At 53.9% G+C, this 14,918-nt stretch overlaps 1 protein-coding gene across 1 annotated transcript in view; it reads right to left on the bottom strand.

Moving 5' to 3' along the window:
- The window catches only part of SYNJ2 (synaptojanin 2), a 99,993-nt gene that overhangs the window by 19,369 nt on the left and 65,706 nt on the right, over positions 1-14,918 (bottom strand). The window contains 9 exon segments of the mRNA XM_066247808.1: positions 178-284; positions 538-698; positions 2,152-2,310; positions 5,424-5,616; positions 6,594-6,734; positions 7,436-7,517; positions 9,793-9,984; positions 14,380-14,545; positions 14,619-14,768. Coding sequence (XP_066103905.1) covers positions 178-284; positions 538-698; positions 2,152-2,310; positions 5,424-5,616; positions 6,594-6,734; positions 7,436-7,517; positions 9,793-9,984; positions 14,380-14,545; positions 14,619-14,768 — 1,351 coding nt within the window.

Raw genomic sequence — 14,918 nt, 5'->3', positions numbered from 1 at the left:
AGCTGTTTACGTAATGGTTTATAGGTGGTCTAATTTTAAATCAACTGCACTTCCTAGCTAGGCATCGATCATCGTTCAAGACATACTAGAAACCAACTGATAACAAACTCCTGTCTTTCCAGCATTCAGTTTGGAATTGAGGCATTCGCAGGTAAGAGTTCAGCTGGACGGCAAGACCTGGAGCACAGGCATGTGTGCATGAGGGCAGCAGCTGTGGAGGGCAACAGCGTGGCCTCTCCTGCTGCTGTACAGAACAAAAGCAGACAGGTGGTGTGGGGGGACAGCTGTGGTGCAGGATGGGGACAGTCAGGAGCAGGTCTGTTTGCAGAGAACCTAGAAACAGGACAGTGGGGAGCGCCCCCCACAAAGCACAAGCTCCGCAGCTTAGGGGCTCACATCTGGGATGACTCTTGTGCAGCTTTTGGGTTGTCGAGAAAATGGTATCTCCCTAGCAACGACCTTCGGGCTGAATCATTGTGATTCTCCCTCTATAGTACTGACACCGGCCAGCCCCTGCTCCACGCGCTCACGCCTCACGCCCCTGTCCTGTCGAAGGGGTGCCTCTTCCTCCACCACAGCACCCTGTCTGTCCAGGCGGGGGTGCGGTATTTGTCGCTTGTGTCGTAGGCAGCAGAGCCAACGTCATACTTGTAGGTGGGTCCGAAATCAATGCTGCCTTCATGAAAGTCTTTAAAAATCTAGTGGGGATAAAAAAAAGCATCACAAGACCACCTCGGTTCTTGAAGATTCTGTATGTTCCATACAGAAACAAAAGGGGCCCGCGGCCAGTACTGAACTCCTAAGACTCACAGAATCTACATTGTATTTACAGATACATCTCACACTAGACCCAGCCCTGGCTTCAGGGCAGACCAGGAACATGTCTGCTCAGAGCATGCGTGGAAGGGTGTGGGGAATGCTGGCGGGAGGGAGGAAGAAAGAGAGACCCGCCTTAGGAAGGAATGGTGTGGTTACACTTACACGCAGCCACCCTCAGAGGTCCATGTCACAGGCAGGGCTGGGGTGGGGGATGGGATTAGAACACCCAGGAGAACAGCCGAACCTCGCTGAAGGAGAGCTGTAACTCCCCTGTCCACATGCCTTTCACCAACTGCATTCTCAACAGGCAAGTGCACGTTCGCTGTGCTTCCTACAACCCAGCCCAGCCCGCGGGAGAGCCAACAGGCTCCCAAATCAGCAAATGGTATTCGCGGGAGGAGATCATCTGAAGGCTGGCCAGTGTGACTCTGCAGAGTTGAGGATAGATCCCCACACCTGATTCTCACTTATGTCATGGCCTAAGGAGTCACTAAAAACCTGCACGTGGGTCATGTAAGGGGAAAACATCAGCTGTGTAACTGGAGTCTTGGACCATATCATGACTCTGATACTGACCCATATGACCTTGGATGAGTTATCTTGACATTAGCCTCAGTTTTCTTGCCTATAAAATGGGTATAATGACTAATTTGTTGGGTGGTCTTGAGACTCAACCACACAAATTGGTGTGTAAAGTATATGTGAGATGTTGTTCTAACTTGTTTGTGTGGTTCATCCATGAGAAATAGGTGTATCACTCAAAGCACACATTTTGAGTAGGGTCCTGAGAGCCCCTCAGTGGTTTGGTATGCCTGGAGTACAAGCCGTCCCTACAGGGCTTGTGCCTGACTATGGGAGGGGGAATGGGCTTTTGGACAAAAGCTTCACCATCCTCACGCAGTGGGGTGCTCAGATACTGAGACGGGGCCATTCCAAGCAGTTGTGACTCAACCTGGGCGCAGTGGCTTCCTGGTTGGCCAGCATAAGGGGCAGCCACCCCAGCTGCACCCACAGAGCACAGGCTATGGGGGTGGCAAGAGCCTTCTGCTGGCATCAGGACCTGCAGCTGGCTCACGTGCCGGCCAGTGACTCTTCACAGTGATGGTCAATGCGCCATGAGAGGTCACACAGACCCCGAACACATCTGGGGAGGAACAGGAGGTGTGTGTGAATGGACGCTCGGATTTCTCCACCTCCACAGGCCTCATGCACTTCCTACAAGGACGCATCCTTGTTCAGTCCACGCACGGGGCTCAACGCCAGCATGCACACTTGGTAGATGTCACCCCCTGCTGGAGAAGCTGCTAAAATGACTTTCAAAACCTGACTTACTTTTCCACTGGACTTCTGCAGCTGTAGCTGATCAAATTCCAGAAGTTTCTTCCAGTCTCAGTGTTTAACAAAATAGAAGACCTCTTTGTAAGTGAGATCAATGCGGTAGTTAAAATCGCCACACCAGAACACGTAGTCCTGAGAAAAAACGTTACTTCCCTGAGTTGAAAGAAAACCATCGTCACTGGGGCCCGTCCTGCAGGGAAGGTAGATGGGGGAGAAAACCTCACCACGCAGGCGATAAGCAGACACTTTCTTAAAACGTTACTTTAAAAAAGTCTTCTACTAGAACAGTGGTCGGCAAACTCATTAGTCAACAGAGCCAAATATCAACAGTACAACGATTGAAATTTCTTTTGAGAGCCAAATTTTTTAAACTTAAATTAGATAGGTAGGTACATTCCTTTTTGAGGTAGCGCCCACACGTGGTACTTTGTGGAAGAGCCACAGACAAGGGGCCAAAGAGCTGCCTGTGGCTGGTGAGCCGCGGTTTGCCGACCACTGTACTAGAACATCTATGTTTCACATACTCCTACTGAGGAAGCTGGCTTACTCTTCTATTTTGAATCAGTGTTTCTGAGTGGTTTGGAGAAAACACTGACTCTCACCCGGGTGGCACAACTGCCAATATTTACCCTCCTGATTGCTCCTGGTGATCAGGGGGTCCCCTGCTTTTACGTCGATATCTGAAGAATTTCCCAAACATTCAGTGTTATGAGGATGCGGTTTAAGGAAATGAGGAGAATCACTCAGGATGTGCAGCTTTGTAACAGCTGACGGGTTTCATATATTTTCACCCAGTGATCCTCCCTGCCCATCTCGCCCGGTCACTCTGACCTGGGAGCCTGGGTCCCCGCCATCCCTCCCCCCAGGTGTCACAGCGGTAGCAGCTGCTGCCTATCCACTGCTTCCAACGGCTGGCCTCTGTCCTGGGGCCCTCTGTCCACACAGCAGCCCAGTGAAGCCACCCTACTGGCTCTTTCCTTTAGATTACAAAGAAGTTCAGAAAAACTTGCTGAAGGCTATACCGTTCGTGCCCTAAACTCTGTTTCTCTTCTACTCTGTCACGTGGCGTTCCTCCTCTCCCCAACCCACAACAGTAATCTGGACGGAAGATGAGAAGGACCACAACCAAGCAGAATGATGGAGATGGTCCCACCCATGCTCCCCAGAACAGGAGCCACCCGCTGCCACAGCCCCCAACAACTTGAAATGTGGCCAGTACAACCGAGGGAGGTTTTATTCTTAAAAAAAAAAAAAAATTGTCCCTCGGATTTGAGAAAGAGAGAGAGAGAGAGAGAGAGAGAGAGAGAGAGGGGAAGGGAGGGGGTAGAGGGGAGAGAGAAGCATCAACTTGTTGTTCTATTTAGTTGTGCACTCACTCACTGGTTGTTTCTCATCTGTGCCCTCACCAGGGATTGAATCCATCACCTTGGGGTGCCGGGAGGACACTATCCACTGAACCACCCGACCAGGGACAGTTTTGTTCAATCAACTTAAATTTAAAGGCTATGCCTGGTTGGTGGCTGCTTTATTGGACAGTGCAAGTATAGAATACTAACTTATAGGTATCTTCAATATTTCTACAGTTGAAAAAGGAGCTATATCAGATGTCTTTGAAGTCTCTTGAATGTGTTCTTCAAATAAGACATAATTATTTTGATTTAAATGCACTTTTTAGTGCATTTAAATTACACAGACACACACACAAAAGTATGCACAATGTCCTACATAGTCTGGAAAATGACATATTGCCAGGTTCCCAATGTAGTTGTTTCTTCTTTAATCTGAGAAATAACACTACAGTAAGGATTACAGAGCTTCCTGATGGACAGGAAGGAACTTCTGCCTTGAGTGCTTGTGCAGCCGAGTAAGTGGGACGTCTGTTTTAAGGGCTCTGGCCTCCCATGGAAGAGCTCAGGACCTAATCAACCGTGTCTCAGACACCGTGACAGGAACAGCTAACATCTACCCTCATTGCTGGGAGACAGGTGGTCAGCACCAGGCGGACAGGGTGTGGGCTGTCAAGATTGCACAGAATGGACAATATTCAAATATGCATTGGAAAAAGAAAACCTGCCAGGCTTCAGCATGAAAAACCTCTGGATCACCACTAGAGGGCAGCACGATGCAAGTTATTGGCGACTGTGTGACCAGATGGAAATTCCATGGCTCCTGAATCAAATTCACCCGTGTGGAGAAATGGGTCCTCTTATCTGAGCCACAACAGAATGTGTGTGCCAAGACTGTGACTCCCAGGAAAACTGAGCCTTGTACTGCTAGGATTCAAATATTCTTCATCAGCATGGACAAAGCACAGACATACTGATTTTCCTTCCCCATTCCATACACTTGAATTAGAAAATTGGAAAATGCACATAAGAAAATGCAGGGTGGTTCAATAGTAGAGTATTGGCCCGGTGTGTGGATGTCCCAGGTTTGATTCCTCGTCAGGGCACACAGAAGTGACCATCTGCTTCTCCACCCCTCTTCCCTCCCCCTTCTCCTCTCTCTTCCCCCCCCCCCTGTAGCCATGGCTCGGTTGGAGCAAGTAAGCCCCAGGTACTGAGGATGGCTCGATGGCCTTGCCTCAGGTGCTAAAATAGCTCAGTTGCTGAACATCAGAGCAACATCCCAGATGGGCAGAGTATTGCCTCCTAGTGGGCATGCCGGGTGGATCCCTGGTCAGGGTATATGCAGGAGTCTGTCTCTCTGCCTCCCTGCTTCTCACTTAAGGAAAAGGAAGGGAGGGAGGGAGGGAGGGAGGGAGGGAGGGAGGGAGGGAGGGAGGGAGGGAGGGAGGGAGGGAGGAGGGAGAAAGAAAAGAGAAAAGAAAAGAAAAGAAAAGAAAAAAGGTAAGGTAAGGAGAGAGAAGGTAAGAAGAGGGAAGGGGAGGGGAGGGGAGGGAAGGGAAGGAAGAGAGAGAAGGAGAGAGAGAGAGAGAGAGAGAGAGAGAGAAAGAAAGAAACGAATGCAGGGTACATGGAGACACTGAATAAATGTACAAAGATGTGATGGAACCCTCCAGGCTGGACATCCTGGGCTTCCCTCTCCTGGACCAGCCCAGGACATCTCCCTCCCCCAGTTCAGAGTCCCCAAGGGCAGGGACCTTCCTCTGGTGACATCCCCAGTGTTTGCCCATATTAGCAGCTCACAAGCAGCCCCATGTGCCGCGTGGGGCTGGACTGAGCACGGAGGCCAGTGCGTGCGCCACTGAAGGGCCCCGTCCCCGCTGCCGGCTGCCAGCCCCCGGCGGGTTCCAGGCGCCTCACCATGGGGAAGCTCAGCTTCTGGGTGATCTCCCTGTAGTCCTCGTTGCGCTCCTTGACCTGGGACTGCCCGGCCGTCAGGTGGCTGCACACGAAGCAGAGGCTGGTGCTGTGGAACTGGAAGCGGATGCCCACGGCGCCTTTGTTCCCGGCCTTCCCTCCCATGCCCGTCTTCACCGTGTCGATGGCCACGTCCCTGGAACAGACAGTGAGCACCTGTGGCTTTGGGGAGAAGCATCGCCCTGCTCTGCCACAGAGAGGAGTCGGCTGAGTCTGAGGCTCAGGGCTCGGGGCTCGGAGACCTCCAAAACCACCAGCTCTGAGCTGGTTAAACACGTCTCCAGCCGTGAAGCCACACACAGCGACCGGCGTGACCGCCATCACCTCCGCGGTCACTGTGGAGGGCCTCCCCTCACTGTCGGCAGTGTCTTCTCCACCCCCCCCCCCACTCTGAAGGGCTCTGCCCTCACAAAAGCACCCCCAAAGCCGCCCTGACGCCATCCCACCTCTCCGCTTTCTGTTCCTCGTTCTCACCACCAGCAGAAGCAGCTTGGACGTCACCACCCCCCGCCCACCCGGCTTTCCTGCAAAGCACAGAGATGCCATCAGGTAATCAACACATTTTTAAGGCACAGGAAGTGTCCCGTTATTCATGCTGGGCTGGTAGGCGGTTTCGGTGCAGACTCCTGGTGGCCGTGGGACGCCCACTTAGGACGCACGAGCGCATGCGTGGTGCATGGACCGCGGACGAAAGCACAGACTGAGGCCCACACCGGCTGTAGAGGCTTCCTGCCCACGCATCATACTCGGATTTCTTTTTAAAAGAGGCAAAAGAACTGGCATTTCCTGACGAGTTCCTCAGCTCTTGGTCAGCGGTTTCCTGTCTAAAACGTCAACGAGGCATCCTCTTCCCTGTGCAAAGCTGAGCTTGGGCGAGGACGGCCGTGTAACAGTCCTCCAAGGGGTCAGCTTCCTAAGTTAGCCAGTTCCCACTGCGGCCGGTTAATCTAGACAATGCTCTATTCAGCTAAGTTTCTCCTGGGGGTTTTCTCCCATTTATCTAGAATAATGGCAGCTCCTGATTCCTGTTGTAGCAGGAGGAGGAAGTCGGGACAAAAGACCATGACCAACCACCCCGGTTCCCCCAGATGTTCGGAAACTCGAGGCTCTCACCTGATGAACGGGACGTGGTACGGACGCACAAAGATATAAAGGCAGACGCCCACCAGCTGCGCCGACGTCAGGAGGATGTACCTGTGAGAGCGCGAGATGGCTTTCTGGAGCTGCTCGCCCCACATCTTCCTGTTGGTGGTACTGAGAAAGGAGAGGGCACAGTGAGGCCACTTAGTCGGCGGGCAGAGGGTTGTCCTCCTGCAAAGTCCTCCAGCCCTTAGCTCATTCCTGTTACACGAGTGACCTCACGCGGTCTGCACTGCCGACGGTGTCGGGCCTGGACTGTCCTTTATTCCCGCTTGTGTCCTGCACATCACTGCACACTCCCCCACCCTGCCGCCTGGGACCCAGCACGGGACCCCTTGCTCCTACGAGCCCCACAGACGGGTTTTACTCTGTGCTCAGAAAGCCGCTGAAATAAAGCCATGCCAGTTTAGGAACGACAGGGTCTGGCTGACTCCATAGCGACGGGAGTCCAGCGGCGGGGAGGGGAGAGCACCTCCTCCCACACTCCTGCGTGTGCGTTCACACCTCTCCCCAGGAAAGATGACTCAGCGCCTCCCGCGGGCCCTCCCCCCACGCCCTCCCGGCCACATGCCAGCTCAGAGCAGGATGCAGCCTGCCCACAGCGCTCAGCTCGCAAGCCAGCACGCCCACCCACCCCTCTCCCATCCCCTATTAGCAGAGACAGGGGTCAGGAAGGGCCACCAGCGGTCGCTCCTCTGCAAGGGGCACAGGTCAGCAGATGCAGACACAGGTGGCCTGTGGCCCTGCAACCCGGCTCGGGAAACCCTCACTAGGCTTCGCATCACTGTCCTGCGCCCTGGAGCCCGGCCGCTTACCTGGCATTGACAATATTTCCTGCACTCAGTTCCACCATCTCTTCAAAGCCCACAGCAAATATGTCAGCTGGGCTGCTGTCATCTGAGGGGCAAAGCGGGAGAGGAAGGAAATGAGACCCCCCAAGGCCTGCGTTCGCGGAGTTGTGGGGTGCCACATTTGCCTGGGGGCACAGCTGTCCCCCTGCCCAGGTGCACTCATCCCGGCCACAGGGTGGAGCTCCACGTGGGGCCCACCTCGTCCCCCTTGCCCACTGTGCGCAGGGCCTTTCCCTGTCTACCTCCTGGGGCACGTGGCTGCACCTCACAGGGTGGTCGCGAAGTGACAATCAATCAGAGGCCGTGTGTAAAGTCCGCACCCTGCCGGGTGTGTAACAGCCTGATCCTGTGGTCCCTCCTCCTTGCTGGTGACTTTCACGTGCATCACACCCAGGTCGCCCGGCAGACCCGAGGTTACCGGGCAGGGGCACTGTCTCCTTCTTGTCGGTGTCCCCCAAGTCCTCTCCAGTGCTGGGCCCAGCCGTCCCTGGTTAACGACTGACTGGTGTGGTCCCATCCCGGGGACTGTCATCGTGGTGGCCAGAGAAGGGAAGAGCCAGCCCAGCGGAGGTGGGCCGGGGCTGCTCTGACGAAGCCGCTAAAGCAGCACCTGGTCTGGGGAGCAGAGCAGGCGGAGCATGTCCACACGTGCTCCCTGGGGCCCCTTCACCAGGGAGGCTCGGGGCCTCAGACCAGCCCTGCACCCCCCGGCCGCATCTCTCCAGTCACGTCCAGCGGCCTGAGCCATCAATGCCAGTGCGGTTCCACATGCTGCAGCAAGTGACACCCATCCCTCCCTGACTCCATCAGCAGCCCAGGCTACCACTTCCTTTCCTGCTGGCCACACGGGGCAGCCTGGATCCTCAGGCTTAGCTGGCTTAGGGTTCCTTTTATTTATTTATTTTACTTATTTAGTTTTAAAATTTATTTATTTTTTTGTATTTTGCTAAAGTGAGAAGTGGGGAGGCAGCCAGACAGACTCCTGCATGCACTGAACCAGGATCCACCCAGCATGCCCACAAGGGGGCGATGCTCTGCCCATCTGGGGCGTTGCTCTGCTGCAAACAGAGCCATTCTAGTGTCTGAGGCAGAGGCCATGGAGCCATCCTCAGCGCCCGGGCCAACTTTGCTCCAATGGAGCCTTGGCTGCGGGAGGGGAAGAGAGAGACAGAGAGGAAGGAGGGGGGGAGGGGTGGAGAAGCAGATGGGCGCTTCTCCTGTGTGCCCTGGCCGGGAATCGAACCCGGGACTTCCACACACCAGGCCAACGCTCTACCACTGAGCCAACCGGCCAGGGCCTCCTTTTATTAAAGTACTGATCCTCTAGTCTGCTTGGCAACCGTCACAACTCCTCCTCTCTCCCTAATGTGGTGAGTTTTCTTGAGAGATCTCGCGAGCCCATGAAAAGCCTGCAAAGTAAGAGTAGGCTGGTTGTCGGTGCCTGTCCCGTTCCTGCTAAAGTGAAGAGGAGCCACTGTAGTGAAACGGGGGTGGGGGTGGGGGAGACACAGACAGCTCCTCAGCCCGGGTTGTGTGAAGTCCTCAGCACGTGCAGGGCCTGCGTGGGTGGGCATGCAGAATGCCTGGGGCCCCAAATGGCCGACTCGAGCTACCCTGCCCCCCTCCCTGAGGCAGCATGGGAGGGTGTAGCTTATGTCGGACATGGCGGGGATGAGGCTCAGGCGACAAGAGGAGGCTCCCGCGCACCCAGGCAGAGAGCGGGGTCCAGGCTCCCCCAGAGTCTGAGGAACCCAGAGGAAGCCAGGCCCCCGCGGAAACGCTGACCGGAGGAAGTTCATTTATTCTTCAAGCCCTGAGTCCCGAGGTCATCAAGTACTACCTCGCATGGCCTAAGACTAAAGGCGAGCCATCTAACTTGGAATTATTTCCTCCTCACAGGCACACAAGTCCGTGACTTGCAGCAGCTGTATGGGGTTGCTGGTTTCAGAAAAGGCAGGGACAGAGATGTCCTTGGCCAGCTGTGACATGTGACATGTGTCAGCTCCTCCCGAGAACAGGGTTCTAGAAGCCACCCTCCCTCCTTAGACAAAAGGTCCTAATGAGCAAAAACCTCAAACTGCAACATCTCTGTATGTGAATGAAAAAGACAGATTCACCTCTTCGATAACCCTTCCAAACACCCGGACAAGAGAAGGCGTCAGACGGTACATTGGCCGGGCAGGTCCTGGGAAGGGAGGTCACTGGGCCTTCCGTACCCTGAAGCAGCGAGCCCGCCCAATACGAACCAGCCACTACCGGAAACGTCAAGCCAAGGGCCCGACGACCGTACATTCTGTTTTCAGGGCAGCGGCCACACTCACCCTGGGGCTCAGCGGCTCCGGAGAGCCTGGGCGAGTCCAGCAGCCAGTCGGCCAGCTCGGCCGTGCCCAGGAGGTTGCTTCTGAACTGCTTCCCTCCGTTCACGTTCCAGGTCCCCATGGCAACACGGACCCGCTTGAAGTTTGTGAACTCCGCCTGGCGCTCTGTCATAGCCCTCAGGATCCTGGGGGTCACTGCAAGGAGGCATACAAAGGGCACGTTTGCTGGCATCCCCCCAGCCCCTGCACCTTCCAGAAACACGCAGGGGGTCAAAAAGTACGAAACAGGCCCTGGCCGGTTGGCTCAGTGGTAGAGCGTTGGCCTGGCGTGCAGGAGTCCCGGGTTTGATTCCTGGCCAGGGCACACAGGAGAAGCCCCCATCTGCTTCTCCACCCCTCCCCTTCTTCTTCCTCTCTGTCTCTCTCTTCCCCTCCTGCAGCCAAAGCTCCACTGGAGCAAAGTTGGCCCAGGCTCTGAGGATGGCTCCATGGCCTCTGCCTCAGGCACTAGAATGGTTCCAGTTGCAACAGAGCAACGCCCCAGATGGGCAGAGCATCGCCCCCTGGTGGGCATGCCGGGTGGATCCCGGTCGGGTGCATGCAGGAGTCTGTACGACACAGGTAAGTCCTGGGCATGTCATCTGCAGCGTGGTGACGGCAGTTCACAGCCCTGTTTGTGTATGTGGAAGTTGCTAAGGAAGTCGATCTTAAAAGTTCTCATCACAAGGAAAACACGTTTTGTAAACTACGTACGATGGTGGATGTTAACCAGGCTTATTCTGGTGCTCATCTCATAATATATACAAACATTAAATCATTGTGTTGTACAACTGAGGCTAATACAACAGGCCAATTGTATCTCAATTTTTTAAAAAAAAGAGAAGAACCCTTTGGCTACAGACTGAGTCACGACTGTCTTGCCCCTGAAAGCAGGTGCTTCTACCTCTTCCTCCTACGGGGCCCTGGGACCAGGACAGAGACGGGAGACACCACCCTCAGGCGAGGGCCCAGGGGACAGAGCACCTGGCAATGGGACCAAGAACCCACTCGGGGTGACAAAGGGTCTCTGGTGTGAGTTAGCACTCCAAAAATTCGACACTTCTAGAATAGTACACTGACTCCTCTCGGCTTGGAAAACTAGTCCAAACTAAGAAATTCAAGAGCGGGCTCCCACTCGAGGCCAGAGCACATGGGCTCCGAGGAAACACAGTGGCAGCTGGCACTAAACACGTATTTTTATTATATGCATACATCCGCACGCACACACGTCTTAAAAAAAATCTTTCTGGCTGGTGAGAAACTGCCTTCCTGGGGCTAGCCAATTTCTTTCTTTTCTTTATTTTTTTTTTATCATTTTCTTTTTATATCAAAGCAACACTGGCTAATAACATAAGTTACATGTGGGAGACAGGCTGTCATTTCCCCTGTATAATCAGAATCTATTACTCCAGGGAGAACAAAAAACCCTCTCATACTTAAACCACTTCTGCCTAGTAAGAGTCCACTGTCCTGTGGGTATAGCTTGAGGCCCCCCGTCGGGAGTTAATACGAATTGGGAGGTGGGACTGAGGCCCAGTCCTGCACTGCCTGCCGTTGCTCGGGATAACTGGGTGATAATTGGCCTGCTGGGATCAGTATTGCTGAGGAAACACCGACATCGCCCCACCCCTATCGTTTGCCGGGGCTGTCCGTCTCTCTGAATCACCTGCCCTTCGGCAGTACACTTAGACTTACACTCACTCGCCCAGTGTTCCCCTCTCCTGCGGCGTGGGCAGAGGTCTGGAGCTTTAGGAGCCGGCTGCCCCTGAAGCGGGAGGCTGAGACTGATATCCGGGGAGAGTAGGGCAGTGTTTAGCAAAATGTCCTGAACCCCCGCATTGGAAACAAGGCCCACGGGCAGAAGTACTTCCCTGGCCTGCCTTCTTTCATTTGTTCTGCCGTTTATCAAAGCATCGTCCTGGAAGCCACCCCTGAAACGCTGAGGCAACAGCCAGACCTTGCATGCGTGCAGGCCCCACGTGAGCGCGTATTCTGATGTAGTCCCCATCGTGTGCGGAGGCCGAAGTGCAGCCCGGCGAGCAGAATTAGCACTTTCAGACGCTGTTTCACTAAAATCCTTCCTGCTTCTCTGTCTACCCCTATTCTTTCAACTGTCTGAATCGGCCGTGAAACAAATTCTTGAAATGGCTCATTGGCACCCTGCCTAATTTTGCTCAATTCCTCCGTTTTGGCCCCTGTAATAGGCAGGCGTCTCCACGCCTGTGTGGCTATCTGGTTAATCATTTGATAAACATTAGCTGATACTCTAATTGAGCCGCCATAGGGGCATACTGTCCTCCTCCCGTTAACATATCAGCGGTAACAGCAACTTGCTGTTGCCGGTTTCTCTCACCCTGCTCAACGGCTCCTGCATACAATTCTGATTTCCACACCAAATAATCACCCCTGGAGAGACAGGCACGAGCAATCGCCTTCCAGTCATTTGGGCGAAGAGTCTTTGCACTAATAGTATCTAATAAACCGAGTGTAAAAGGTGCAGTAGACCCATTCTGAGCACAAGCAAGTTTAAATTCTTTCAGTTTTACAAGGTAGAGAGGTTCATGCTCTCGCACTAGGTTCCCTTCATCGTCCTGTCTTTTTACAACAGGAAAGCATGCAAAGCCATTCGCTGTTTCCCCTAGATTTCAAGCCTGATCCGAAGATTGTTGGACCAGGGATCTCCAAGGTGTGAGCTAGAGACTCTGGGAGCAGCCCAATAAGGGTACAGAGGAGCAGAGGGTTGAGCAGAAGAAGGAGCAGAGGGCAGCGGAGGTGCCACGGTTAAGACAGCCGTAGTCACGACACCCTCGTTGTCTCCCTCACCATCTCCTGAGTCATCCTCAGACCCCAAGGTCTTCTCGTATTCCCATCCCTCTGCTTCTAGCTCACCCTGATACTCTTCAGACAATGATTCGTTCTCATATGGAAACATTTCTATAAAAAGGTCCCTTACTTTTGATCCTAACTGTCCCAAAATTTATTACTCCTAACTACACTTTCCCCAGAAACTTGATTCACTGTGCACACTTGGGGAGCTCCGCCACCTGCCTTTAGTTTAGGTTTCTCACACCCAGGTCCCTGTTCGGGCGCCACTTGCCGCGAACCAGCGCAGCTAGTAATTCCAGGTCCTGAGGGGAAAGGATGCGGAATTAAGAAAATAGACTGACCCAGAAAAAGAGGATGGGATCAGGAGGCCTTGTAATGCTGATGGCAGGAACAGAGAGAGAGAGAGAGAGCCCCCGGTCAGCTTTATTTTATAGTGTAGAAAATTACAGCCTTTAAACCATATGCAAACGAGGAAGTCTGTGATACAAAGCCACTTATCTGAGGCATAAATGGGATTCCTCATCAGAGTGCACCCCCCCCCCCATCATGGGACAGACAAGGGTGTGGGGAAAAGCTTAGTTTTGAGAAGATCTTAGTATTAGAAGGAGGTTGAAAAGATCTTAGTATTAAAAGGGTGGGGAAGAGCTTAGTCTTAAACTAAACCTTAGGCTATAAGGACTTTGCCAGCTTACAGCTTCTCAGTTACAGGTGTACAACACTGTAATTTGATATCTGTATATACTGTGAGCTCACCACCAAAACTCTAGTTTCCATTTGTCACCATACAGTTAACCCCTTTTACCCATTTCCCCCTCCTCCTTCTCTCTGGTTTGCTTGTATCTAGGAGTTTCTGTGCTTTTTTTGGTTCTTCATTTGTTTATTTTATATTCCATATGAATGAAATATTAAGATTTTGTCTTTTTCCATCTGACTTACTCCACCTAGCATATGACCCTCCAGATTCATCCACGCTGCGCATGGCAACCTCCCATCCTTTTCTACGGCTGAGTAGTATTCCACTGTAGATATGTCACGTCTTCTTTATCCATTTGTGCGTGGATGGACACTTAGGCTATTTCCATATCATGGCCAAGCGCATGCATGGGAGACTAAAACTGACCAATCCAGGTGCATGCCTCCTCTCTCCAGCCTGCACACCCTGGAAGCAAGAATCTTCTGCCTCAGTCACAGGTACCCAGCCGATCAGAGCCCACTTCTGCACAAAGCCCACTGGAACTAGTCAAACAGGCCAACCTTAAACTGTTTACCGGGCCATGCCCTTCCCACAGAAACCCCGATAAAGACCACGGCCTAAGTGTGTCCCTGGCCCCTGGCTCCTGCCTCCTGACCACCCTGGGGTTCTCCCATGTGGCCCTGTGTGCCCTGCCTCTACCTCTTAGCCCAACCTCTAGGACCTGCGAATAGAAAAAAAATTGCTTTTTCTGAGCCTCTCCTGTCTCCTCTTGTGGCAACACGTGACCCACCATTTCATTAAAGAAAATGAAACACCCAGCAAACCACTTAAGTCAACAGGTCCAGCTAAAGTCACAGCCAAGTGCAGAGCTCAGAAGCTCCCTCCGTGTCCCCCACAGCTCAGGGGAGCGTCTGCTGCCCGCCATCTGGGACTGTACGGGGGAGGGGGGAGGACTGGCGAGCACCCCACACCCCCTCTGGGTGGCGGGGCAGCTGGACGCCTCCACACCAGCAGAGGGGGCACCCTCATACCCAGCAGGGCCGGGTTGTCCAGGAGCATCCTGGCTTTGTCCGCGGACTCCTCGGAGTAGACGTCCCCAACCAGCAGCAGCTTGATGGCCTCCTGCTTCACCCCGTCAAGGAAGTTGGACTGGATGGTGCGAGACACGGACCGGGCCCCGTCCTTCAGCTTCCCCACCTGCCGGGAGCCGGCCACAGGCTGTGAGAGGGGCCCCCGGGGCTGCCCCATCCCGCCCCCGGCCTGCCTCTACCTTGGCCTTCCCCTCCAGGGCCCGGCTGCCCGTGAACATCTTGCTCAGGCTGTGCCCGCTGAGAGACCACATGGCTTTGAAGGACTCCGCGAAGCGGTCAGCGATGGGCTTCGAATTCAGCCCCAGGCTCTCGAGCTGCAGGTGAAGGACCTGGGCGAGGAGGAAGGGACAGGTGTCACTGACTCCTCACCCAGACGCTCCCCTCAGCCGCCTCCGCACATCGCATGGGACTCCTTATTCAGCAGATCGGGGATCACCGTGCACCCCTCCAGAGAACGAGAGACCCTCACAGAGAAAGGG

This window comes from Saccopteryx bilineata, chromosome 12, assembly GCF_036850765.1.
Source record: "Saccopteryx bilineata isolate mSacBil1 chromosome 12, mSacBil1_pri_phased_curated, whole genome shotgun sequence".
NCBI classification, from domain to species: Eukaryota; Metazoa; Chordata; class Mammalia; order Chiroptera; family Emballonuridae; genus Saccopteryx; species Saccopteryx bilineata.
This window is presented reverse-complemented; position numbering and strand designations above follow the sequence as displayed.